The sequence below is a fragment of the Sitophilus oryzae genome, unplaced genomic scaffold (genome assembly GCF_002938485.1).
Source record: "Sitophilus oryzae breed Bouriz unplaced genomic scaffold, Soryzae_2.0 scaffold_1436_pilon_pilon, whole genome shotgun sequence".
NCBI lineage: Eukaryota > Metazoa > Arthropoda > Insecta > Coleoptera > Curculionidae > Sitophilus > Sitophilus oryzae.
Genome location: NW_022146100.1, coordinates 3,021,361 through 3,047,963, shown reverse-complemented (window position 1 = coordinate 3,047,963; position 26,603 = coordinate 3,021,361). Strand labels below are relative to the sequence as shown.

Here is a 26,603-nt window from a genome sequence, read left to right as displayed (position 1 = left end):
TTTTGTCATGGCAACTATGATGCTAGAGCGCAATTGTATTAAAAATATGGGTAAAAATAGAAAAAATTGGAATAAATCGCGAACTAATAAAAATAGGTATATGACGTACTTAATAAAAGTTGAGTAGTTTTGTAAAATCTATCAGAAAAAATGATAATATATAGGGTGTACCATTTAAAACAATTGAAATTTCTTAATTTTAAGTAGTTGAAATTCATAAATATATTTTGAACACCCTGTAGCATTTAACTAAAATATCTTAACATATATCTTCTTTTTAATCTCTATAGAACTATCATACCAAGTTTTGGTATTCCAACTTCAGAAACAATGGTACTACTGGCAATTTTTTACCACACTGCAATTTAACATTTGTTTAAACAAATTTAAATATTTCAAAAACTGTTAATTTTAGGTATATAACATTATATATAAAAAAGGTGTAAAATTTTACGCAGAATCTAAAAATAAAATAAAAAATAGGGTGTTGCATTTAAAAAAACATATGTTATATCCGCCACACTTTTTTGAAGCACCCTGTATACTCTATAATAATTTTAAAATGTGTATCTTAACCTTCCCTATAACTTTTGTATTAAACATTTTTTTGTAAACCTCGAAACAAATGAGATAATGGACTTTACTCTATCGTTGACTCACCCTGTACAGGAAGAAAACTTAAATATAATTTTGTCCATATTTTTTTAAAATATCTACCACATTAAATTCATTTTGAACATCTTACATCATCTGAATTATGGTAAATCAATTTTTCTCTTGAATATTTATTAAATTCTGTTATAACCAAAGAACCATAAGAATATTTGGTATATATTGATAAACATATTTTCTGTATGATATTAGAATAATAATTTCTAAGGGGGGGGGGAGGTTTTACACAAATTATATATTGAATAATTGTGTAATATCTCTAAAGGTTTTCGCTATTTAAATTTGCTGATTTATTTTTTGTTTTGCGATTAATACACAGTTCAATATACTGGAATCGAATGGCCAGCAACTTTACATCCACCTGTTGGATAAAGACGATACGGGGGATGATGAAAATCTTGGAAGGTGGGTTGTAACTTTGTTTATGTTTCAGATATGTAGTAATGGTTAAGGTAATTTCTAAGTTAGAATGTAATTATTGTATAAAAGAAAATAAAAGTATTTTGTAACAAATATGAAGCTATCGAATTCTCTCAAAGACAGATAATGTGGCTGGTTTAAAAAAGACAGATAATGTGTGCTTGTGTATCGCTCGTATTTAAAAGTACGGTTTTCACCCGTCGCATGTTGTAAGTACTCGTTAACGCCAAGCGCCAAGCAGTAAGTTGCGTGCGCAGGGCACATATTCTTTCGGTAATGAACGGCAAGTAGTAAGCGGCGAGCGATTCGCTTGTTCACTTGATTTAGTTTATTTCGAAGCGTTGTCGATGTAGGACGTAAAATTTTGTCCCTCAGATACGCACCCCTATAACTTTTTTTTATTTTTTTCAGACAAAACAACGAGATTTCGTATATGACATAAATTAGGATTGATTGACAAATTCAATTGTTTTTGGTCACTTTCGGTTTCACCGGAAATGAGTACAACTTTTGATTTTTAAATGGCACCCTCGGTATTTTTCTACTTTATTCGGTAGAAAATGACACTCTGAATAGAATGACATATCACATGTCAACTTTTGACATTTTCGCATATGGTTTATTTGAAATTGTAACATGTGGTTCATAACGACAATTTGACTCGAAGTACCAAGTGTGTGGTATCAAATTATTCGTAAAAAAATCTTTTTCGAAATATGAATGAGCTACCCTCGTTTTATTTGAAAAAAAAATATAAATATAACATATTTATTATATTTTTTATTATATTATATATAAATTAAAAAAAAAGGGCAAGACAATAAAAACATTTGACTTAGCAAACATTAGACTTAGCAAAACATTAGCACTTCTTGCAGCTAGCTTTTTCAAGGACCGATACGTCTTCGTTATTATGTTTTAATAGTTACAGATTCTGTCTTTGAAGAATTATAGGTTTAAGCTATACAGGGTGGTGCACCTCATTCGCCTCGGTTGATTATACAAAAACGGAAAGATGTAGAAACAACATATTTTATGGGTATATGTAGGGAGACAATGTGCACACTTTAAAATTATTTTGAAATATACAGGGTGTTTCAGAACTAAGATCCATTCGTGTCCTATTTCGCAGAGCTGGTAGTGTGGTTTATAAAAAAACCTATTAGGCAGAAACCTGTCGTTGGAAGTGAAGAAAATGAATTTGCCGTAATTGGCTCTTTTATAGAAAATCTATATATCTATAAGTCATCGTAAAATAATTCAAAGAACTACTTCGTTTTTCTATAAAAATAATAAACACATATTTAATAAATATTATTTATTAAACTATTGTAGGTAAATTAAATAAAAGTAAACTGGTATAAATTTAAATAAGTCCATAAACTAATTTCGATTTTGAAAATAGCTACTAACTGTCACTAAAAACTTGCCATGACAACACTATAGCCGTCTTGATTACAGTTTTATTGAAAAATCGCTTTTTATTCAAAATCTGAGCCAGATAGGTATAGGAAACCCTAATACAGTTTGAAAGAGCATTTAAATTTGCTTCGATTTATTTAAAAAAATACATAGTGTTGTATTGGAAATAACGAAGTTTTTATGTAAAATAAATATTTAAAATAGACCAGCAATTTTTGATACCCCTGTATACATTTAAGAAAGAAATAACATTTTTCTGTAAAGTTTATTTTTCTACCTTTAAACTCAGCATAAGAATTAATTCTGAAAAGTAATGTACAGGGTGTTAATAATCTATTCTATTGTAGGATGCAAATTTAAATATCTTTAAATATCTCAAAAACCAAAGATAACATAAAACATATTTAACCCTTATAATAAATACCTTTTTTTGGGCCCAAGAATCCAAAAATGAAATAAAATACAGGGTGTTCCATAAGAAGAAATATAACTTTGGTATTGATCTTAGTTCTGAAACACCCTGTACATTTCAAAATAATTTTAAATTGTGCACATTACCTCCCCACATACACCCATGAAATATTTTATTTCTACATCTTTCCGTTTTCGTATAATCAATCGAGGCGAATGAGGTGCGCCAACCTGTATACATAATTTTGGTGAAAGTAAAATTATGTGCTCTCTATATGATTTTCCGTTACAAATTATTTATATTTGGTACATAGCTTAATATAAAATGTGTAGTAAGTAGTAACAACCAGGAGCCACGAGTATTTAAGGTAAATTATTTATTGTATGTATCAAGCTATATCGTAAAATAAAAGCTTAAAGTATGACCACTTGCTTGTGCACGAATAGGATTAGGTATAATAAACTAAAAATTACGCTTTATTTTTTTAACGGAATATTAATGTAGACATATTTTTGTGGTAGGCTACTGTGAGCTCAAGCGAGGCTCAGTATTTGGTTTGCAAGTTATATGATTGGGATCCCAAAATATCAGGCCAAACAGCACACGATTTTCTAGGAAGGTTGATATTTTTAGATTTTTATTTGAGTGTGTATTTTGTTGTGTGATCAAACTGAAACGATGTCACAATATGCGTAGAAATGCTATTTTAGTTATGCATAATAAACTAGAGGTGTGTAGTTCGTGAACGAACTAGTTCCAATGAACTATTCCGACCCCGGAATGAAAGGAACTAGTTCCTGGTTTCTCAAAGAACTAGTTCCTCAGGACCTATTCTCGGATCGAGACTGTGACCGATATAGAATGATTTGCGACGGCGACGGATCGGCTAGCGCGCGTAGCCCGATGGTAGGCAGGAGTGGGGAGTGCCAGCCGCACGTTATCGGATCCGGACCTAGAGGAACTAAACTAAATAAAAGACTAGTTTACGTACGTACGAATCGGACCAGCGCGATCGATGCTAGGCAGGAGTGGGGAGTGCCAGCCATATGCCGTATGTTATCGGATCCGGACCATAGACAAACTAACAAAAGCAAGACTTTTCAAAGGATTGAGGAAGTCGAATTATTGTTTTTGCGCTGGCCAGTTGAGTCAGAAACCATCGCGCAGTCGCACTCGTCAAACCTAACCTAAATAAAACGAAAAACGTTTTTGCCTTGAACCATCCTTGAACGAACTGTTGAATTCCTGATTTTGCGTTTTGTTTGGTTATTACTATTATTTTATTAGCGTACAAAACGAAAACAAATAATTTAATACATTTTACATTTATGAAGAACATAATAATTACTGTGATTATACATATTATTGTGATTACATCGCTAACGTAGACAAAACGAAGGTCCTACAAATTGACTGTAAGTTATAAGAATCTTTATCTTTTTAATCTTTTTATGATTTGAATTTTCGTGCTTTATATTTTATAATAGACTCGAAATGTTAATATTTTTGCAAATTCTTGTGAAAATGTGAAGTTTATGTTTTTGTTTTATATTTGAAAAAGTTTTATATTTTTAAGATGTTTCTTGTTGTTCCTATTATTAATATTATAATATACATAATTATTTTTTTGTACCTTTTGAAGAATAATGCTTTTATTTCGTTTACCATAACTGTTTTTTTTATCATCTTTTTTGTTATTTTAATAAGAGAAATACGTTTTCGTTTATTTAACTTTTGTTTTTATATCTGTTATGTCCAGAAATTATTGTTTATTTTACCGATGGAAATAAATTTATTTGATTTTAATAAACGCTTTTTAATTAAACATCCTTGTCTAAAAGGCTACTACAAAATACACAATCCATAAGTAAACCGTCCTCGTCTAAAAGGCCAGTTGACGCAAGCGCGGTAATAAACTCTTATCAAACTTGTTACCGTTTTGCAGTACAGCGTTGACGCGTCTTGCTTTTGTTAGTTTGTCTATGATCCGGACCTAAAGGAACTAGAGGAACTAAATAAGACTAGTTTACGTATGGATCAGCCAGCGCAATTGATGCTAGGCAGGCGCGGGGAGTGCCAGCCGTACGTTATCGGATCCGGACATATAGAGGAACTATTAAAAGTCTAGTTCACGGGAATCTATTCCGTCGGCAGATCCGAGATATAATACAAGGCGACGACGATGGATTCGGCCTTGTCTATTGCCACAGCCGCACGGTGGGGTATTAGCATGAAAAAGGTGATGGAAATTCGAAAAAGCAAATGTGTTTAAGATTTCCTAAAAAAATATAAATGATAAGTTAAATCATCTCTGCCATGAATGGCGTTGCTATGGGTGTGTTTAGTTGCATTCATTTGTTTCAACGAAATGTTAAAGTTGTTACTTCTCACAGATAAGAGGCAAATGGCTAAATTTTATGTTTAAAATTATAAATTGTTGTTGTTCTTGTGCTCTTTTTACGTTTATATTATTGTTTTGATTGAAATGGCTCAGCAAGCTGCAGGTATGTATTCTACAAAAGCGTATTATTTATTTTGATGTTCTCTATACTAACGATTTTTTTTGCAACTATAAGTTAGGCGTTCAGAAAATTTGATTAAATTTGTGACATTTTTATTATACTTAGTTGCGCATTTCGAAGAATTCAGCATATTGTCTATATACGTTTTACTTAGTAAACATTGGGCTTTCATACAGTAAAATAAAATACTGCGACTTTTTGCGACTTTGCTGATAAAATGAGAAAAACATTCTTGGTTTCCTCTAATTTGCCAATCAGTGATATACTAATGCGAGGTGTAAACCGCGATGGCATTGTTGTGTACAAAGCGATCGCATTAGTGCCATTAGCAGTATAGCACAATTTGGCATTAGTAGCGACTTTAGTGCTATGGGCATTGCTCGCGGATCAGTCATAGCATTAGTAGTATTAGTTGCGATATTACTACTGGCATTAGTGGCATTGTCCGTGAAAACACTGGAACAGTGATTTTTCTTTCTTTTTTTAGAATCGACGAATTATCCTTTATTTTGTTCATATTATTTCCTCTTTAATTGAAAATAGCAATAATTTATACAAGGTCTACATAAAAAAATTTCGATCAACTATCTGTGTCAAATACCCCACTGTGAGCCGGCGCGGCGTAATTGAAGTGAGGAAAAATGCAATTTTTCGTAAAATTTTTGTAATATATATAGTTTTTTAAACTCTGGTTTGAGTTTCTTTTTTATATTTTTTATCTGCAATAAAACTTACCTATAAGAGAAATTAAAATAACTTTCGTTGCACATCATAATACGACCACCAGCAAACTCCATAAGACGACGCATGGTGTCATTAATGACGTGCAACGAAAGTTCTTCCAATTTCCCTATATATGTTTTTAACATACACAATTACACGTCTCGTTATATCTCCGTACATTATAAAAATTATACAGATCATACTGTGAATAGTTCTGACTGACAACGAAACGCATTAGCAAGCAAGGGGGCTGTCAATGTTAGTCGGGAACTATTGTGAACTAAAGACCTAGTTCAAGGAACTATTCCTCTGGAGGAACTAGAACTAAGGAACTAGTTCCTCCCAAGGAACTAGAATTCCCACCTCTATAATGAACTGCACAGTTTTTACAATAGTTATAATATATATATATATAATTATTCGAGCATGAAAAGTTTATTTACCCGTGAGATTGAATTCGGTAATTAAATTCGAATTGATTGACCTATTTAACGTTTTGATCACTTCCTGTTTCACCGGAAATCACTACAACTTTTGATTTTTAAATGGCAGCCTTGGTTTTTTTATTATAGTCTGTCCAACGACAAGATCCTTGACAGTGATAGATGTGTCTGTCATTTTAAATTCAAAGTAGTTTATTTTATTTTACAAAGAAATAAGTCGGTACAATTGGAATGTATAGCAGGAAATTGATATATTTAATTTTTGACTGACAAGAGATTACTTCAAAATATTGTAAAAAAACTGTATAAGACTGAAAAAATGAATTCGAGTTATTTTATTTAAAAAAAAAACGGTATGTGTTAATACAAAACAAACAAGAACAAAACAGCACATAGGTACCAGAAAAATATAAAAAAGAACTATTTCTTACTTTCGAACCTCAAGAAACTTCCCGCATTTATTATTATATTTATCAATATAACTTATACAAACAAATACAAATTTGTAATATTCCACAGGAATTATAACACCTGCCAAATTTTATACCCTAAAAGTTGATTAATTAACTTTCATCTTAATTGTTTTAAACCAGTACCGTAAAATGGGGTGAATAGAAACAGTTTCGTAGGCTATTAGCGATATACCGGTTGATAAAAATGTGGTATTATTTTCCCGAATATTTTAAAACATGGGCCTTTGTTTGTTCTTTGCGTATACATATAATTTGATTTTTGAAAAATATGCATATAAATATTAAATAAAAATAACATTTGTGTTTCTATTCACCTGCTATTCGGGAGAATAGAAACACACATTGATGTTAATGTTTTTATCTATTCTACTTCCAACAAGGTGATTAAAAACAGTAAATTATTACATATTTAAGTAGGTTTAACAATAATTAACAATACATATAATATGACAACTTACATGTACCAGCTTATGTATTACTTTAAAAATAAATATTTTATTTATAAAGTTTTCGCGCCATACAAAATAGGTGATAAATCGGTCTCACATTTATTGATCAGCTGATTGACAGAAACAGTGCTGCCACAGATAAAAATATAGTTTTTACATTTTATTGTGTATTACCAATCATAGAAAAATTAGATATGTCGACTCTTTTTACTTTGAATATTTTTAATCGTGATTTGATTTTTTTCAGAAATTTTGTTTCTATTCACCCCATTTTACGGTACCTTTTGACATTGTTTTTCTGTAGTACTAAAATCCATTATTTACCATGCACTTATCCACGACGAGATGATCTACAAAATTTAATGATGGTAATTTTATTGGTATAAGACTTTCTGCCTGGGCAGCGAGTATTAACTATAAACTGTGCTCTGGGTCTACAATTAATTTTCCCTCGATTTTTCCTCCACTGAACTTCAAAATACACAAAACACACGTAATAACACGAATCAAAATTCATTATCTTTCAAAACGCAGGGTATTTGACATAAGTTGACACAAAATTATAACCTATAATTTGGCAAGACTTTGACAACCCTCAAAAATCTAAAGGCGAGTTCATACGCATCAGCGTCCGTTTGTCCTTCATCATTCCGTCTAACCAATAAAATTAAAATTTGATCTGTCATTTTTGAAACAAACCAATAAAACTGGTTAAAAACAAGAAGAGACGACGCATGACGGATTTATATTTAAACCCATCCATAGTTAACTTAAAAAATATTAGAAACTTTTTTTAGTAAAATAAATAGATTGGTATGGGACGTCATCTGCTTTTCTTCTGTCATCGTCTGTCGAAATCTTACCTCAGAATAAAAACAGAGTATATACTAAATGAGAACCGTAGAAAGAGTAGATATTTGTATGTGTAGTTAATCATTCTGAATCAACGAAAAGCCGCCTAAAGTGCTAAAGTAAATCTATAGTAATTCTCGGACAGAATTGTTATGTCTACGTTTATTGTGACATTGATTTTATTCGATCACACGATGCTTTATTGACTTTATAAAATTGACGTGTAAATTATTTTTGTAGAGCTAGTAGCTTTGGATTTAACTGCATGACGTTTCATGGCAATCATCACTCTCTTACTGTTTGGTGTTGTAGTGGCTTGGTTTGACTTTTTCTTTTGCTTGTTTCTTTTAATGCTAGTTTGACGGTTTAGTTTGAGACTAATCTGAAAGGTGGTCGCAGTTTGTCATCGAGTCGATCGCAATCTCAATGAAAAAGTCACTGCTGGAGCTGCGCTTATTTGATAAAGATAGAGTTCAAAAGGATGATGACCTAGGAAGGTATCTTCTAAAAGATAATTTATTTTTAATCTTGAAATTTATAATCTTTGTCGTGTTTGTATGCTATTTTCAATAGATAAATCGAAGACCAAATATACACGAATATTTACGAATTCTGTTCGCAGACAAATAATACGAGCCCTAACAACTATATGTTGGGACAAGGTCATATTTTGGAATTATTGCCCTGGTTTTTCAAAATGACTGAAAAATATATGTTTAATTTTTTAAATATAAAAATAGCCATATATCCTAAACAACTTGACAATATTTTTATGAATTTGTAAATCAATCCATATTTACAGTAGCGGATTTTGTTCATAAAAGGACAAATTTGCTGACGACTAAATGTTGGGACAACTTTTTTTAAATAATTAATATCATCATAGGCGGCTTTGCTATAAACGTCACAAATGTCGCAAACTGTTTACTTCAGCATTGACAGGTTGTGACTCGATACTTTGAGTAGTGAGATTTACTGTAAGTAATTTTAATTTTTTTAATGTTCAATTTTGTTAATTATTTAATTCAATGTAATGATCCGTGGAAAAGCTACAAATCAAAAACTACGCGAAATTATCATTCGTCAATACAGTATGGGAAAAACAATTCGAAAGTAGTATTCCAAAAACCACGGTCTTTAATATAATAAAAAAAATACGGCGAATCTGACAATGTAAACGTTAGAGGTAAAAGTTCGGGAAGGCCAAAAGTTGTATCTCAGAGAGATTTACGAAATTTAGTAAAAATTTGCAAGTCTGCGAGAAGTACTCTTCGCGAAGTAACAGTTAAATGGAATACTGTAACTGGTTTAAATATATCAAGAGAATGTTGCCGAAAATATATCCATAAATGCGGTCTGGGGTTTTACAAGGTAAACTTTATTTTGTGTGAATAATCAATTACCTGAAGATTATTGATACAAATTCTTATTTAGGCCAAAGAAAAACCGCTACTGACAGAAATTCAAAAGAAAAATCGTTACACAAAATGATTGGAATAATGATGTTTGTGTTGGAGATCATCGAAAACGAATAATACGAAATGAAGTAGAAGCCTTTCATAAAGATTGCTTAAAGAGGGTTGTTAAATTTCCTAAGGGGATTATGGTTTAGGGTTGCATGTCAGCAAGAGGTTTGGGCAAATTAAATTTTATAGATGGCACTGTTAACGCCCAAAAATATCAACATATACTTGAGACCTCACTTTTCCTAGTGCTCAAGAATTGTTTCCAAACGAAGACTATATTTTCCAACAAGATGGAACATCGTGCCATTCAGCAAAATCAACTAAAAATTGGTTCGGTAATAATAATATAAAAGTTCTATCCCATCCTGCAAGTAGTCCGGACCTCAATGTTATAGAAACTGTGTGGCTTAAGATGAAGCAATATTTAAGAAACCACCTTCAACGAACAATTTTTGATTTGCGGACAAAACTGCAGGAAATTTGGGATAATTTTTCTCCTCAAATGTGCCAATCTTTGGTAAATACAATGCCATTAAGAGTTCAGGCAGTTGTTAAGGCGAAAGGTGATATAACTCCGTATTAAACAAATTTCTTGTTATGTTGTCCCAATATATAGTTGTCAGCAAATTTGGCTTGATTTGTCTGCAAAGTTATAAAAATATAGTAAAATTGTCTAGATCATATTGTAATATTTGAATTTAGAATAATAAACAAAATAAATTGAGTCGTTTTAACAAAAATTACTATTTTTATTGCAAAAAAGGCCTTGTTCCAACATATAGTTGTTAGGGCTCGTATAAATAGACACATCTTACTGTGCAAAATGATCAAGATATACAAACAAGATGTAAACATAATATTAGGTTGCGATGGTTGTATATGATTATTATATAGTAATTGTTGTATTTCATTAAATTATACAGATATTTTGCCACTTTTTTTTTAAATATTTATAGATTTTTATTTATTCATATATATCGTATGATAAAAAAACGGCGTCAATTCTTAATAATATAACTCAAAATAGAAAAACAATTATAGTCAGTTTTTGGCTTTCAAACTTCAATTTGACAACACCACAGAAAAAAACACCCAATAAAAAAAGATAAAAAGTTAACAATGTAAACAAAGCAAAAACCTTTGTGGTGTTGTCAAATTGAATTTTGAAAGCCAAACACTGACTATAATGATTGTTTATCTATTTTGAGTTATATTATTAAGAATTATTGACACAGTTACAAACAAACAAAATACCATATGATGACGGCGTCAACGATGGCTATGAAATGAAAATCGCTGTCACGCTGACGCCGTTTTATTTTCGATCATTCGGTATATTTATAAATCTATAAAAATCTATAAATCTTTAAATAAAAAAGTGGCGATATATACTATTTTTAATACCCATTTAGAATAACACCATCCTTATTTATTATTAATAAATCAGTTGAAACAAAAAATTACCAACAAAAATGAACGTCGATTATTAATAATTTGTTAGATGTCACGTTTTTGAAGTTACATTTCATGTTAATGTCATAACGCAAAATAAGATATAAAAATGCGATATTCTGATGAATCCAAAAAACTTATGCTTAATGTAGTAAACTATTTTCAAAACGATTTAGGATCTCGATTTAAGGCAATTCAAAAAGCGTCCGAAGCACTAAAAGTTCCAGAATGCACATTATATAATCTTTGAAAAACCAAACAGAGCTACAGATTTCGAATTTAGAAGAAATATGTCTGCAAGCGTTTCCCGGAGCAAAATCCGAATTACAAAGAATACCCTAGATTGTTTGAGGGAAGTAATTTACAAAATGTATGCGCGAAAGGATAAAATCACAGTAGAAACTATTTTCCGGCAATTTATCGAAGAGTCTCCAGAAACTAAGATTTCCAAAAGTTTGTTATATTTGGGCATTAAAAAAATGGGTTTTCATTTCAAAAAACGGGATGGAAGAAAACAGTTATTGGAAATGCCTGGAATCAGATTAAAAAGAATATTATTTTTGAACAAATACCATGCTGTTAAAAGCGAAAAGCTCTTTAAACCTGTTTTTCTGTAGAATTTGTACTTAAACGAGCCCTTAAATAAATATTATTACTGCTTGCTCGACTTCTTGTTATATTATTTATTATACTTTTAGTGCATCAGACGCTTTTTGAATTGCCTTAAATCGAGATCCTAAATCGTTTTGAATATAGTTTACTACATTAAGCATAAGTATAAGTTAAGATATTCTTTGGTATAAGCCTTAAATCGAGATCTTAAATAATATAGGTATTTTTTAAGAAAACTCGGTATCTAGTTAATAAAACAATATTTTTAAAATTAGTGCGCTTCTTTTATATTTTTTTTATTACGTCAACATCTTTAGAATTTTATAAAATTAATTTTTATTATTATAAACCGCCACTGATAATATGAAATTTCAAGTCACTCCGCCAATGCAATAAGAAATATGTCAAGCATTTGACATGACAAAGGTCATAACCTAATTTTTTTCATGCGGGTTTAGATGGTGCAAGAAGCCGCATACGTTAAGTTACTAAAACGACTGGTACCTCTAAATAGGTATTAAAAATACTATATCTGTATAATTTAATGAAATAATATGTGTAAGGACGAGAACTGATACTAACTATCTTACTAAAATTTTATAAGAACTTTTAATGAATAAAAAAATGACTGAATATTAGGTCTTTGATTTGTCAATTGAAATAGTTTTGATTATGAACTTAAAGGAGATTAATGACATTTAACATTTAAAGAGGGCCCTTGATCTATCCTAAGAAAAAAAAAACTTTATATGAATGTTTATCGTAAACATCTTAACTTTTCAGATACAGGTTCGGAAATTTTTTCTACAAACTTTTTTTTCATAATAATGTTATAGTGGAGTGCCCAGAGACTTTTACCTCGGAATTCAATTACTGTGAATGTATTAATATGAAACCTTCTGTATTGTGTTTTATAGATAAAATACTAAAATGTTTACCCATTTTTTTTCGTTGCTTTTAATTTTTTATTTTAGTAATTTTAGTAAATTCTTAATTATTTCCTTCTTAATATTTTGATTGTTTTAATTCTTTTTCTAAGTAAATTTATTGAAATAAATAAATCTAATGTGTGCATAATAGGTGCATATTATGCATCTATTCTGCTTATATTCTAATCATTGAAATTTTGATTGAAATCGAATTATACAGGGTGGCCTGCCATCGCAACACTGAAAAATATTTTTAGCAAAATTTACACTTTTTCTGTAAATTTACACTTTTTCTGTAAAGGTTAAATTTACACTTTTTCTGTAAATTTACAGATTTTCTGTAAATTTACACTTTTTCTGTAAAGGTTAAATTTACACCTTTTCTGTAAATTTACACATTTTCTGTAAATTTACACTTTTTCTGTAAATGTACACTTTTCCTGTAAATTTACACTTTTTCTGTAAATTTATACTTTCTGTAAATTTACAGATTTTCTGTAAATTTACACTTTTTCTGTCAATTTCTGCGTTAGTGGAAACAGTGGTGCGTTATTCTACGAGTAGTTTCCATCGAACTCCATTCTACGCCAGTTTATTCACAAAAGTTTTCATCAGTTTCTTAAATTTGCAGAAAAATTGTAAATTTGCAGAAAAAGTGTAAATTTACAGAAAATCTGTAAATTTACAGAAATTTTGTAAATTTACAGAAATTTTGTAAATTTACAGAAACAGTGTAAATTTTGCTAAAAATATTTTTCAATGTTGGGGATTATATATTGGATTTCGAATGTGTGTGATATAGTAGTATGCGTTTTTTTTTGTTTAATATGTTTTCTAATATGCTTTTAATCGACCCGGAAAGTATCGTCACCCTTTCCGATGCATTAGTGTTTGCAACAGGTAAATTTACAGAAAATGTGTAAATTTAACATCTACAGAAAAAGTGTAAATTTTGCTAAACTTATACTTCAATGTTGCGATGGCAGCTCTACGCTTTCGTACAAAACAAATATTTCGATGCATAGAAAATGTATATCAACTTTCAGTAAGATATCGATAGAGTTATTATGAAAAAAACTTACCTATATCGCAAAAGTTAAGATGTTTAGGACATACATCCATATGAAGTTTTTTTTCTTAGAAAAGGTCCAAGAATCACATCCTTAAATGTTTGCATTTCATTAAGGAACACCCAGTATAATAAATAATTATAAAAATTTTATATACCTATTACTAAAAATTTTCTTCTTTATATTTCGAGCAATTAATACATAATTTTTAATGTGTTATAGGGCCACAGTGGAAATATCGAATATTGTTGCCAAAGGGTTTGAAAATAGTGTAAGTCTATTATTTTTACTATTTTTTAGTTATATATTTAAATAATTGACAGTGATATAATTTTATGTTTGGTTCTTCAGTGGATAACGTTGGAACAAGCCAAGCATGGGATGGTACACCTCAGGTTTACTTGGTTAACTTTGAGCAAAGATTACAACGATTTCCAATCTGTAAGTTGTTAATAAAATTATGCATAAATATGTAAAGTACTATTAGTTTATTACTGTCTATAAATTAAGTTTTTTCTTGGTGTTACTTTTTATATAAGTTTCTAAATAATTTCTTTTCTTTTATCGTTTAGATTTTAACTGAGACACAATTGCTACAAGTTTCAACGTTAAGTACTGCCATTTTGACTGTGTTTATTGATTCGGCCAAAAATTTACCTGTAAGTATTCAGCTCAGTTTACTAATAACGAGCGCGTTCAGGGACGGTCAGCGGCTGAGTCAGCTGAGTGGCTGAGTAAACGACTTCCCTGAACGGTCTATTTTTGCACACAAAAACGGTCAGCCGCTAAGCGAAATTCGCAGCGATCGGTCAGCGGTTGTGTTCCCTGAATCCACACAATGGGCGCATTCAGTAAACACACCGGTATTAACCGGTAAAGACCCAGCGATAATTTTTCATTGAACGATCAAGTTACCGGTACGTAAATAAACCGGAAACAAAACACGGTAGGCTCTCAAGTGATCGGTGAATCATCCGGTGAGTTGCCATTGGCATTCAATTTAATTTTCTGCACCGGTGGACTAACCGGTGTGTTTATTGAATGCGCCCAATGTTACTAATGTCGAAAGAGAAAAAAAGGTAATAATAAAAATAAAAAAATAAAAATAAGTATAATAAAAAAAGTATAATAAAAAAGTATAATAAAAATAAGTATAATAAAATAAATATAAATAAATGAAAAATAATGTAATTGAAGGCTTATTTTTTGGTATTTATTATAATTTTGCTAATATCTTCGGCTTGAAAGAAGATATCAAGATGCGGTTTTCGCTAACTTTTTAAGCTTTTACTACTCTTTATGATCAGCTAAAGTTACATATATGTTGCATTTAATTTTTTTGAAAAAACGCGCAATGTTTGTTAAATTGTAAGACAACGCCCCCTAGCGTCTACGCTCAAAAGCTTATTATTATTGTTTATATTGTATAATATAGAGCATGAAACGCTCTTTTAAACGAGCCCTTGCTTGTTGAATTCCGATCATCCAGTCCAGAGTTATTAATATTTAAATAAAAACAGATCTAACCTTCCCCCACCACTTTATTTTGCTAGATAGGGAAAAATGGCTTTAACAAAAAATATTCAAAATTCACTGAAGATTATAAAGCACCTTATCTGGCAAAATTGTGTAAAAACTTCATTTTCTTATTTTTTGTTGCAGTTGCGCCCCCTAGCGGTCGTTCTACAAACTTGAAAATCATTTCCAGCAATTTCTCATAGCCTCTTTAGTTAGAAATATTTTTTTCCGCAGCCCCTACGGCTAATACTTTCCGAGATACAGCCGAGAGCTATTCTTAGTGGGACACCCTGTACTTAAGTAGGGGCCCTTTTACTGATATCACTTCACGTTCCGAATCTATTTTCTTAACACTACAGAACTCTTAGGAAAATCGCAAAATTTTGCAAATTTGTATATTTATTTTAGCAAGCCAGATCTTCTACAAAACCAGACCCATATGCTGTATTGCGCGTCGGAGGCAAAACTGAAAAAACCGATACCGTTATGAGATCGATACACCCTGTGTGGGAGAAAGGATTTACCTTTTTAGTTGGGAACCCCGAAAACGACAGCTTGTATTTAACTGTCACCGACCAAAAAACAAATTCAGATATAGGACAACTCACTTATAAAATTAAACAGCTTTCAACTAGGCCCAACTTGGAGTTAAGCAAGGAACCTTTCACTTTATTAAAATCTGGTCCAGAAACTAGAATTGTTCTGTCAATGCATTTGAGGGTAAGAAAAATGGATATTTTTGTAATATTTTCTTTTATTATTAATAGTCTATTTGTTAGATATTAAAAAGAACTGCCGAAGAAATAAGTGAAATGCAAGGAGATCAACCACCACTGCAAAGAACAAGTTCTACAATATCTAGTGCTTCTATAGGTAAGCAACAAGAAACTGACTAAAACATGATTTAATACTGTTTACTTTAATCATTTCATTTAAATAAATAAAATACGTGTAGGTACCGAAAACCGTAGATATATTTTTATGGTAAATGAAAATTATACGTCAGTTTTAGAGAGTTTGGTATAAATAATATTAAAAAATATCTATACCTCTGTGGCATATTAATCTCTTCAAAAACATTTTAGTTTTTTTCAACAGATACTAGCTTACTACGAGCCCTAACAACTATATGTTGGGACAAGGTCTTTTTTTGCAATAAAAATAGTAATTTGTTAAAACGACTCAATTTATATTGTTTATTATTTTAGATTCAAACATTACAATATTGTCTAGACAATTTTACTATATTTTTATAACTTTGCAAACAAATCACTTTTGATAATAGCTTATTTTGCCAAAATCAAGCCAAATTTGCTGACTATATATTGGGACAGCACAACAGGAAATGTGTTTAAAACGGAGTTACATCACCTTTCGCCTTAACAATTGCCTGAATTCTTAATGGCATTGTATTTACCAAAGATTGGCACATTTGAGGAGAAAAATTATCCCAAATTTCCTGCAGTTTTGTCTGCAAATTAAAAATTGTTCGTTGAGGGTGGTTTTTTAAATATTGCTTCAGAATGGGATAGAACTTTTATATTATTATTACCAAACCAATTTTTAGTTGATTTTGCTGAATGGCACGATGCTCCATCTTGTTGAAAAATGTAGTCTTCGTTTGGAAACAATTCTTGAGCACTAGGCAAAAGTAAGGTCTGAAGTATATGTTGATATTTTTGGGTGTTAACAGTGCCATCTATAAAATTTAATTTGCCCAAACCTCTTGCTGACATGCAATCCCAAACCATAATCCCCTTAGGAAATTTAACAACTCTCTTTAAGCAATCTTTATGAAAGGCCGCTTCTGCTTTATTTCGTATTATTCATTTTCGATGATCTCCAACGCAAACATCAAATTTAGACTCATCGCTAAATATGACCTTATTCCATTTATTTTGTGTCCACCATAATTTAGATTTTGCCCAATTGTAGCGATTTTTCTTTTGAATTTCTGTCAGTAGCGGTTTTTCTTTGGCCAAAAATAAGAATTTGTATCAGTAATCTTCAGATAATTGATTATCCACACAAAATAAAGTTTACCTTGTAAAACCCCAGACCGCATTTATGGATATATTTTCGGCAACATTCTCTTGATATATTTAAACCAGTTACAGTATTCCATTTCACTGTTACTTCGCGAAGAGTACTTCTTCTCACAGACTTGCAAAATTTTACTAAATTTCGTAAATCTCTCTGAGATACAACTTTTGGCCTTCCCGAACTTTTACCTCTAACGTCTACATTGGCAGATTCGCCGTATTTTTTTATTATATTAAAGACCGTGGTTTTTGGAATACTTAAATCATCAGAAATTTTTCGAATTGTTTTTCCCGTACTGTATTGACGAATGATAATTTCGCGTAGTTTTTGATTTGTAGCTTTTTCACGGACCATTACTTTGAATTAAATTAACAAAATTGAAAATTAAAAAAATTAAAATTACTTACAGTACAGTATCTCACTACAGTCTGTCCAACGAGAAGATCCTTGACAGTGATAGATGTGTCTGTCATTTTAATTTCAAAGTAGTTTATTTTATTTTACAAAGAAATAAGTTGGTACAACTGGAACGCATAGCAGGTAGCAGGAAATTAATATATGTATTTAAAATTTGACTGACAAGTAACTTCAAAATATTGTGAATAAAACTGCATAAAACTGAAAAAATGTAATCGAGTTATTTTGTTTAATAAAAAACGGTATGTGTTAATACAAAACAAACAAAAACAAGACACCAAATACCGAAAAATATAAAAAAGAACTATTTCTTACTTTCAAGCTTTATGAAACTTCCCGCATTTATGATTATATTTTATCAATATAACTTATGTACAAATACAAATTTGTAATATTCCGCAGGAATAAATAAAACAACATAAATAAAACAAACTATTTTATTAATAATAACACTTACCAAATTTTATACCTCACAGGTTGATTAATTAACTTTAATCTTAATTTTTTTAAGCCAGTACCTTTTGACATTATTTTTCTGCAGTACTAAAATGCATTATTTACCTATCGTGGGATGTCGATATTTTACAGCTACTCTCAGTTTTTAGTATGTGTTTAGTATGGTCCTTCTATCATATTCGAGATGCACTTATCTACGACGAGATGGTATACGAACTTTATTGATAGTAACTTTATTGGTGTATCTGTATAAGACTTTCTGCCTGGGCAGCGACTATTAACCATAACCTGTGCTCCCTACTGTTAATTTTCACTCGATTTTTCCTCCACTTGACTTCAAAAGACACAAAACACTCGTAATAACATGAATCAAAATGCATCATCTTCCAAAACGCAGGGTATTTGACAAAAGTTGTCAGAAAATTATAACCTATAATTTAGCAAGACTCTGACAAACGTCAAAAATCTAAAGGCGAGTTCATACGCATCGGCGTCCGTTTGTCGTTCATCGTTCCGTCAAACCAATAAAATTGAAATACGATCTGTCATTTTTGAAATAAACCAATAAAACTGGTTAAAAACAACAAGTGACGAATGACGAATTTATATTTAAACCCATCCATAGTTAACTTAAAAATTATTAGAAACTTTTTTTAGTAAAATAAATAGATTGGTATGGGACGTCATCTGCTTTTCTTCTGTCATCGTCTGTCGAAATCTTACCTGAGAAAAAAAACAGAGTATACTCAAAGTATCGAGTCACTTACAAGCTGTCAATGTTGAACTAAACAGTTTGCGACATTTGTGACGTTTATAGCAAAGCCGCCTATGATGACATTAATTATTTAAAAATGCTTGTCCCAACATTTAGTTGTCAGCATATTTGTCCCTTTTTGAACAAAATCCGCTACTGTAAATATGGATTGATTTACAAATTCATAAAAATATTGTCCAGTTGTTTAGGATATATGGCTATGTTTATATTTAAAAAATTAAACATATATTTTTCAGTCATTTTGAAAAACCAGGGCAATAATTCCAAAATATGACCTTGTCCCAACATATAGTTGTTAGGGCTCGTAGATATATTATTTTTAGGTTTTTTAGAGGTATTTGTTGAAAAAAAAACGGAAGTGTTTTTGAATAGTTGTATTTTAGATATTTTAAATAGTTTTTTTCTTGTGTTCCTTTTGTTTTTTTTTTGTTTTCGACGACGGGAAGAGATATATTTCCCGAAACGTTAATCGAGTCTACCTCCCGCGTAAACAAGGTATGACCCGTCCAGATTGGCTCTCCTAGCAGAAAAAGGAGACGAAAAAATACTTTAACTTTACTTTAACCTATCTTTGTAACATATATATAATAAAACAAAAAGTATATTGATACATTTCTATGCGGTGTCGCTGGATTTTCCACCAATAATATTAAACCGTCCAAGAGACGATTCAAAAAGCATTGCAGCTAAGATTGGACTATTAATATATCAACAATTAGTCATTGTATTATAGTTGTAATACCTCATATAATATTTCGAATCTTGTGCCCGCTTTAATCCATTTTATTCTGACATAACCATAGATAAAAGAAAATAATCTACTATTAAGATAGATATGAAACTTAATAGTAAAATTTTGGGTCAAAGCGCCCCTCCGTGTTTTTAGTGGAGACTACGTTTATAACCCAGCGCCTTCGCCTTTTCTGCTGTAAATGTTTTTTATGTTTATATTTGAATTCAAAGGATTTATTTTTAAAGTTACACTGATATATATCAGAGTAACTTTAATAAAACATAAGAATATATATATTTTACAATTTATTTTTTTATTTATTTTACAGAGTTTCATGTAAATGATCGTAAGTCGACTGGCTGTCTAATGAATAGACCGAGATTTATAGATTTTAAAGCGAACGGAAAAAAAATCAAACAACGAATACATACCATATATTTTTCTTTTATCTAAGATACATACCTTATCGTCTTTTGGAAACACGTACATTTTTGCAGTTTTGTTAGTTTCTTTGCAAGATGCAACACAACAAGAAAACACCATTTTTACAGTTAATAAATAATAAAACTATTTCTGACTATGATATTTAAAATTTAGATAGATAGAAAATTAAAAAACAAACGATTATTTGCAAACGCAGACCCAAATTCAATAAAAATCAAAATTTTTCCTGCAAAAATCAGGCTTTTTTCACTGAAAAGGTATTTTTTGATTTATCAGCAGTCATTGTCAAGTTGACAATATACAGGGTGTTTTCGAATTAGGCTAAAAAAATTATGGTGTGATTCCTCATGTGTTCTTAAAACAATTTTTATATAACCATTGGGTCTAAAGTACTTCCTTTCTGATCTACAGGGTGTTAAAAATTAAAAAAAATCGATTTTTTTGCTTAACATAAATGGTACAACACTGCTTTTTTAAAGAAAAAACATTTTTTTTCTTGACTGGCCATCCTTTTTCAACAAAATTGATCTTTTGAGTTTTTCTTGTTCATCAAACGGTTGTCGAGAAAAAAATAAATATACTTATTAAGAGCCCGACTTAATTCGTTTTCTAACGATTTTTTATATTTTAGATTAATTAGGAAACACCCTGTATATGCATATCACAGGCAACCAAATAAACTAGTAACCTCTAAAAATTATTTTTCCTACCACTAGCGACATACCGTGTTTTTAGTGTGTACTAAATTATTTTATCAAAATTTCAGCATATAAGTTTCCAGGCAATGGACATAACTAACCTTTAAAGAACAAATGTGGTAGACATACAACACGCTGGAACTGACAGCGTTACAATTTTTTGTATCTCTATATCTATCTTTCATTGTAAAATAGGTAACTTAACACAGATTTAAGATGACCAGCTCAGTATAACATAACTTAAAAGTGTATCTATTGTTTTGTGGTTATATGGTTTATATTAATATTAAAGTTAATTATCTATTTTAAATTACCACGTTTATTTCTATAGATTCGAAACAGTCTTTTAAAGGATCTGAGGAACCAAAGTCTCTACCTAAAGATGTTAGTGAAGAACCAACAGAAGAACTTATTGAAAGCAGTAATTATTCATCTTTGAACAGTTATTCGGAAACTGCTCCCGGTGAGCAGCTCCTTCATAGGTCTGTAAGCGACACCTCGTAAGTTTTATCCATGTACTACAAATGGTATGATTTATAAGACGTGCGTTTTATAGGTATGCAGGCGATGCCGGATTAGGTAGGATTCAACTCACATTGAGATACAGTATTCAGAGGCAAAGACTTATTGTGGTTGTGCATAAAATTTCGTAAGTTTGAAAATATGGCAAACGGTATTTTATTTAAAAGAAAACTCTTATGTTGAACGCTTTTGCCTATATTTGTTCGTTTCCACAATTGCAATGTCTTGGTTATATTTTTATCATTAAACAATTTAATTTGATATGACTAAACAAAGAACGGCGTCAGAGTTGGCTTGGAAATGAATGTTTAATGCCGATCTTTGAATAAGAAGACTAAGGAAGGAGCATAATGCTATCCATGTATTCATGCATGGTGGGCGGAAAAAGGACTCTAGGGTGGGGATCCTTGACAGTTCTGTTTGACGATTCATTTGACACATTTGAATTTGATTTGAAATTTTGTGGATTTGTCTATTTTATGTTATTTATTATTTATGCTACTACTGATAGTTGTATAAAGGTAGTAAATCTAGATGGAAATTGTGCCAGAACTTAAATTAACAGTGACACTATCGCGATTTATCGAAAAAGACTCTAAAATAGTTGGTTGTGTAGCGTGCGGTAGATCTCGGCAAAAATCGAGTGAAATAATGGAACAACTTTTCGCTAGCAAGTGACTATATAATTTACATACGTGTAGTAAACCGATCATTTATGAAATTCACTTAAATTAACTAATTATATTTTTTTTTGCATTTTTGCTTTTATTTACTACGTGTCAAAGATTAGATGTCAAAGAATTTAGATACGTCATTTTGACTTACCTGCTTCAGTAGCGTATCGGATGTTTGTGTTAATAAATAAATATTAAAACTGATCTATTTTTATTATAATAATATGTTTTTATAACAATTTTAATAACTACCAAAAAGTTAATTCACAACGTAAAATAAAAAAAAATATCGAGTCTACCCCTCGTCTACCCTACATCATAGTTTTACATTTTTTAAATAAAATTAGAACGGCACTGATAAACCGGAATTTAAGTCGGCCATATTTGAGTCCCATCGCGGTGGACCTAAGATTTTTGATATGCTCCTTCCTTAGTCTTCTTATTCAAAGATGCCGATTAAGTTTCCTCTTGATATTTTGTCGATTGCGGTCTCCTTGACGACATAAACGCAATTTTATTGATTTGACTCTTTGAATAAGAAGACTAAGGAAGGAGCATATCAAAAATCTTAGGTACACCGCGATGGGCCTCAAATATGGCCGACTTAAATTCAGGTTTATCAGTGTCGTTCTAATTTTATTTAAAAAATGTAAAACTATGATGTAGGGTAGACGTGGGGTATCCTCAATAATTTGTTGTTTTATTTTACGTTGTGAATAAATGTTGGTAGTTATTAAAATTGTTATAAAAATATATAATTCTAATAAAAATAGATAAGTTATAATAAGTATTTATTAACACAAACATCCGATACGCTACTGAAGCAGGTAAGTCAAATTAACGTATCTAAATTCTTTGACATCTAATCTTTGACAAGTAATAAATAAAAGTTAAAATGCAAGAAAAATATATAATTTAGTTAATTTAAGTGAATTTCATAAATGATCGGTTTACTACACGTATGTATATTATATAGTCACTTACTAGCGAAAAGTTGTTCCATTATTTCACTCAATTTTTGTCGAGATCTACCGCACGCTACACAACCAACTATTTTAGAGTTTTTTTCGATAAATCGCGATAGTGTCACTGTTAATTTAAGTTCTGCCACAATTTCCATCTAGATTTACTACCTTTATACAACTATCAGTAGTAGAATAAATAATAAATAACATAAAATAAGCTCCGTAAAGACTGCCAAATCCACAAAATTTTAAATCAAATTCAAATGTGTCAAATGAATCGTCAAACAGAACTGTCAAGGATCCCCACCCTAGAGAGCTTTTTCCGCCCACCATGCATGAATACATGGATAGCATTATGCTCCTTCCTTAGTCTTCTTATTCAAAGATTTGACTTAATGCAAGTTTTTTTTTCTAATTATTTTAAATATAGTCTGTCCAATGACAAGATCATTGACAGTGATAGATGTATCTGTCATTTTGTTTTCAAAGTAGTTTATTTTATTTTACAAAGAAATAAGTTGGTACAATTGGAACGCATAGCAGAAAATTAATAAATTATTATTGTGAAAAAAAACTGTATAAAATTGAACAAATCTAATCGAGTTATTTTATTAAAAACAATTACAGTATGTGTTAATACAAAACAAGCAAGGGTGTATTTTAAAACCACCACATACCAAAAAAAAGATATAAAAAAGATTTTCTGCTTTCAAGCCGTGTTTCAAGCTCAAGCAACTTCCTGCATTTATTGTTACATTTATCAATATAATTATTGAATACGATGATTATTTATCTAATTAATTGTGTGCTGCTATTTTATAGACACTCCAGTTTTTTGTATCGTATACAAGATAGTATACAAAGTTTATTTGTGGCTAATACAACTCTCTGGCAAACTGTCTCTGGGCACCGAATATTAGTCTGTGTCAACACTTAATTTCCCCTTTGAGTTTTCCTCCACTTAATTTTAAAAAACGCGAAACACACGTAATAACACATTCCAAAATGCAAAATGCAAAATATTTATCATTTCTATTTGACATAATTTGACACAAAATTATAACCTATAATTTGGCAAGAGTTTGACAACTCTCAAAAATCTTAAAACGTATCGGCGTTAACCTTCTGTAGCTACGAAACAAAACAGAATCGGATCTATGTTGATACAAAAATATAACTCTGTTTTTTTTCTCAGGTAAGATTTCGACAGACGATGACAGAAGAAAAGCAGATGACGTCCCATACCAATCTATTTGTTTTACTAAAAAAAGTTTCTAATAATTTTTAAGTTACCTATGGATGGGTTTAAATATAAATTCATCATGCGTCGTCACTTGTTGTTTTTAACCAGTTTTATTGGGTTATTTCAAAAATGACAGATCGTATTTCATTTTTATTGGTTTGACGGAACGATGAACGACAAACGGACGCCGGTGCGTATGAACTCGCCTTTAGATTTTTGACGTTTGTCAAAGTCTTGCCAAATTACAGGTTATAATTTTGTGACAACTCTTGTTAAATACCCTGCGTTTTGGAAGATGATGCATTTTGATTCGTGTTATTACGTGTGTTTTGTGTCTTTTGAAGTCAAGTGGAGGAAAAATCGAGTGAAAATTAACTGTAGAACCCAGAGTACAGTTGATGGTTAATACTCGCTGCCCAGGCAGAAAGTCTTATACAGATACACCAATAAAGTTACTATCAATAAAGTTCGTATACCATCTCGTCGTAGATAAGTGCATCTCGAATATGGTAGAAAGACCATACTAAACACATACTAAAAACTGGAGTAGCTGTAAAATATCGACATCATAGGTAAATAATATCGATAGGTAAATAATGGATTTTAGTACTGCAGAAAAATACTGTCAAAAGGTAATGGTTTAGAAAACATTAAGATTAAAGTTAATTATTCAACCTGTGAGGTATAAAATTTGGGAAGTGTTATCATACTATAAAATAGTTTGTTTTATTTATGTTGTTTTATTTATTCCTGGGGAATATTACAAATTTGTATTTGTACATAAGTTATATTGATAAATATAATCATAAATGCGAGAAGTTTCATAAAGCTTGAAAGTAAGAAATAGTTCTTTTTTATATTTTTTGGTATGTGGTGTCTTGTTTTTGTTTGTTTTGTATTAACACATACCGTTTTTTATTAAATAAAATAACTCGATTACATTTTTTCAGTTTTATACAGTTTTTTTTCACAATATTTTGAAGTTACTTGTCAGCATATATGCTATGCGTTCCAGCTGTACCAACTTATTTCTTTGTAAAATAAAATAAACTATTTTGAAATTAAAATGACAGACACATCTATCACTGTCAAGGATCTTCTCGTTGGACAGACTATAACTTAGAAGATTGGTTATTTTTTATTTTATTTAGAAATATTCCGCTGAAAGATCCATCCAGTATTCCAGATCCATATGTCAAATTGTATCTTTTACCGGAAAGAGCTAAGGACAGTAAAAGGAAAACTCAGGTGCGTATATTTTTTTCGTTTATTATAGAACAAGACTAATTGTGATCATTTTTGACGTTTCATAGGTGGTAAAAGACAATTGTAATCCAGTCTTTGATGAAAGTTTTGAATATATTATTAATCAGGCTGAAGTGTCGAATAAGAAATTGGAGATTACTGTAGGAACGCAAAAGCAAGTTTTTTACTCTAGCAGTAACGTTTTAGGCCAGGTGAGTAATCAAAAAATCAAAATTTCTTTTTGTTTGTAGGACCAAACCAAACACCAAATAATGCTCTTGTTATATCTGTATAATTTTCGTATTTTGTGTAAACAAAAATTTAATGGTGATGGTATAATTCATTTAAGCTACCAAAGCTAAATCTACACACACCGGAAAAATCTAGGGATATCATTTTATTAAAGTTAAAAATAAATGTTTTGAATAAACAACCACATATTTGTAGGCCGATTCTTTCTACTTCGATTGAAACGAAGTAGTTACACTAGTTATTTCTTAATTTGGGATATTTGCAGAAGTGTTTGTGCATTTTTTGTCAAATGTATAAAAAGCACCTAGCATCAATTGTTCGAATTTAACCTGTACTGGCTATGTTTTTATGATAACTTGCCAAAATTCATTCAAATAACTCTGTTTAGTATTAAACGACATTATGGAGCGTAGACATCTTAACAGAGACGAAATGCTAAGGGCCGTGGGTATGCTCGAAGCTGGAATGCGCCAAGTCGACGTAGCTAGAGCATTAAATACAACGCAAAGTGTAATATCGCGATTAAGTGCACGCTACCGTGAAATTGGTGACGTTGCTGAAAGGCACACAGGGCGACATCGCATTACTACCCCTCAGCAAGATCATTTTTTACAATTAAATGCTCGACGCCGACCGACTCTTACAGCACCAGAGCTTAGTTTAATTCTCCAGGAAACACATAATATAACCGTTAGTCTTGA

General features: G+C 30.7%; 1 protein-coding gene across 2 annotated transcripts in view; it reads left to right on the top strand.

The window, feature by feature from the left end:
* Positions 1-26,603, top strand: part of LOC115876441 (extended synaptotagmin-2) — a 61,340-nt gene that overhangs the window by 31,741 nt on the left and 2,996 nt on the right. Inside the window, exons 10-19 of one of the 2 annotated variants that reach the window (XM_030892212.1) lie at positions 3,448-3,545; positions 14,140-14,188; positions 14,269-14,358; positions 14,490-14,576; positions 15,844-16,155; positions 16,215-16,308; positions 21,333-21,501; positions 21,558-21,650; positions 25,557-25,653; positions 25,719-25,862. In XM_030892212.1, the coding sequence (XP_030748072.1) occupies positions 3,448-3,545; positions 14,140-14,188; positions 14,269-14,358; positions 14,490-14,576; positions 15,844-16,155; positions 16,215-16,308; positions 21,333-21,501; positions 21,558-21,650; positions 25,557-25,653; positions 25,719-25,862 (1,233 nt within the window). Of the gene's footprint in view, positions 1-991; positions 1,078-3,447; positions 3,546-14,139; positions 14,189-14,268; positions 14,359-14,489; positions 14,577-15,843; positions 16,156-16,214; positions 16,309-21,332; positions 21,502-21,557; positions 21,651-25,556; positions 25,654-25,718; positions 25,863-26,603 lie in introns of both variants that reach the window. The other variant, XM_030892213.1, reaches the window with a different exon arrangement.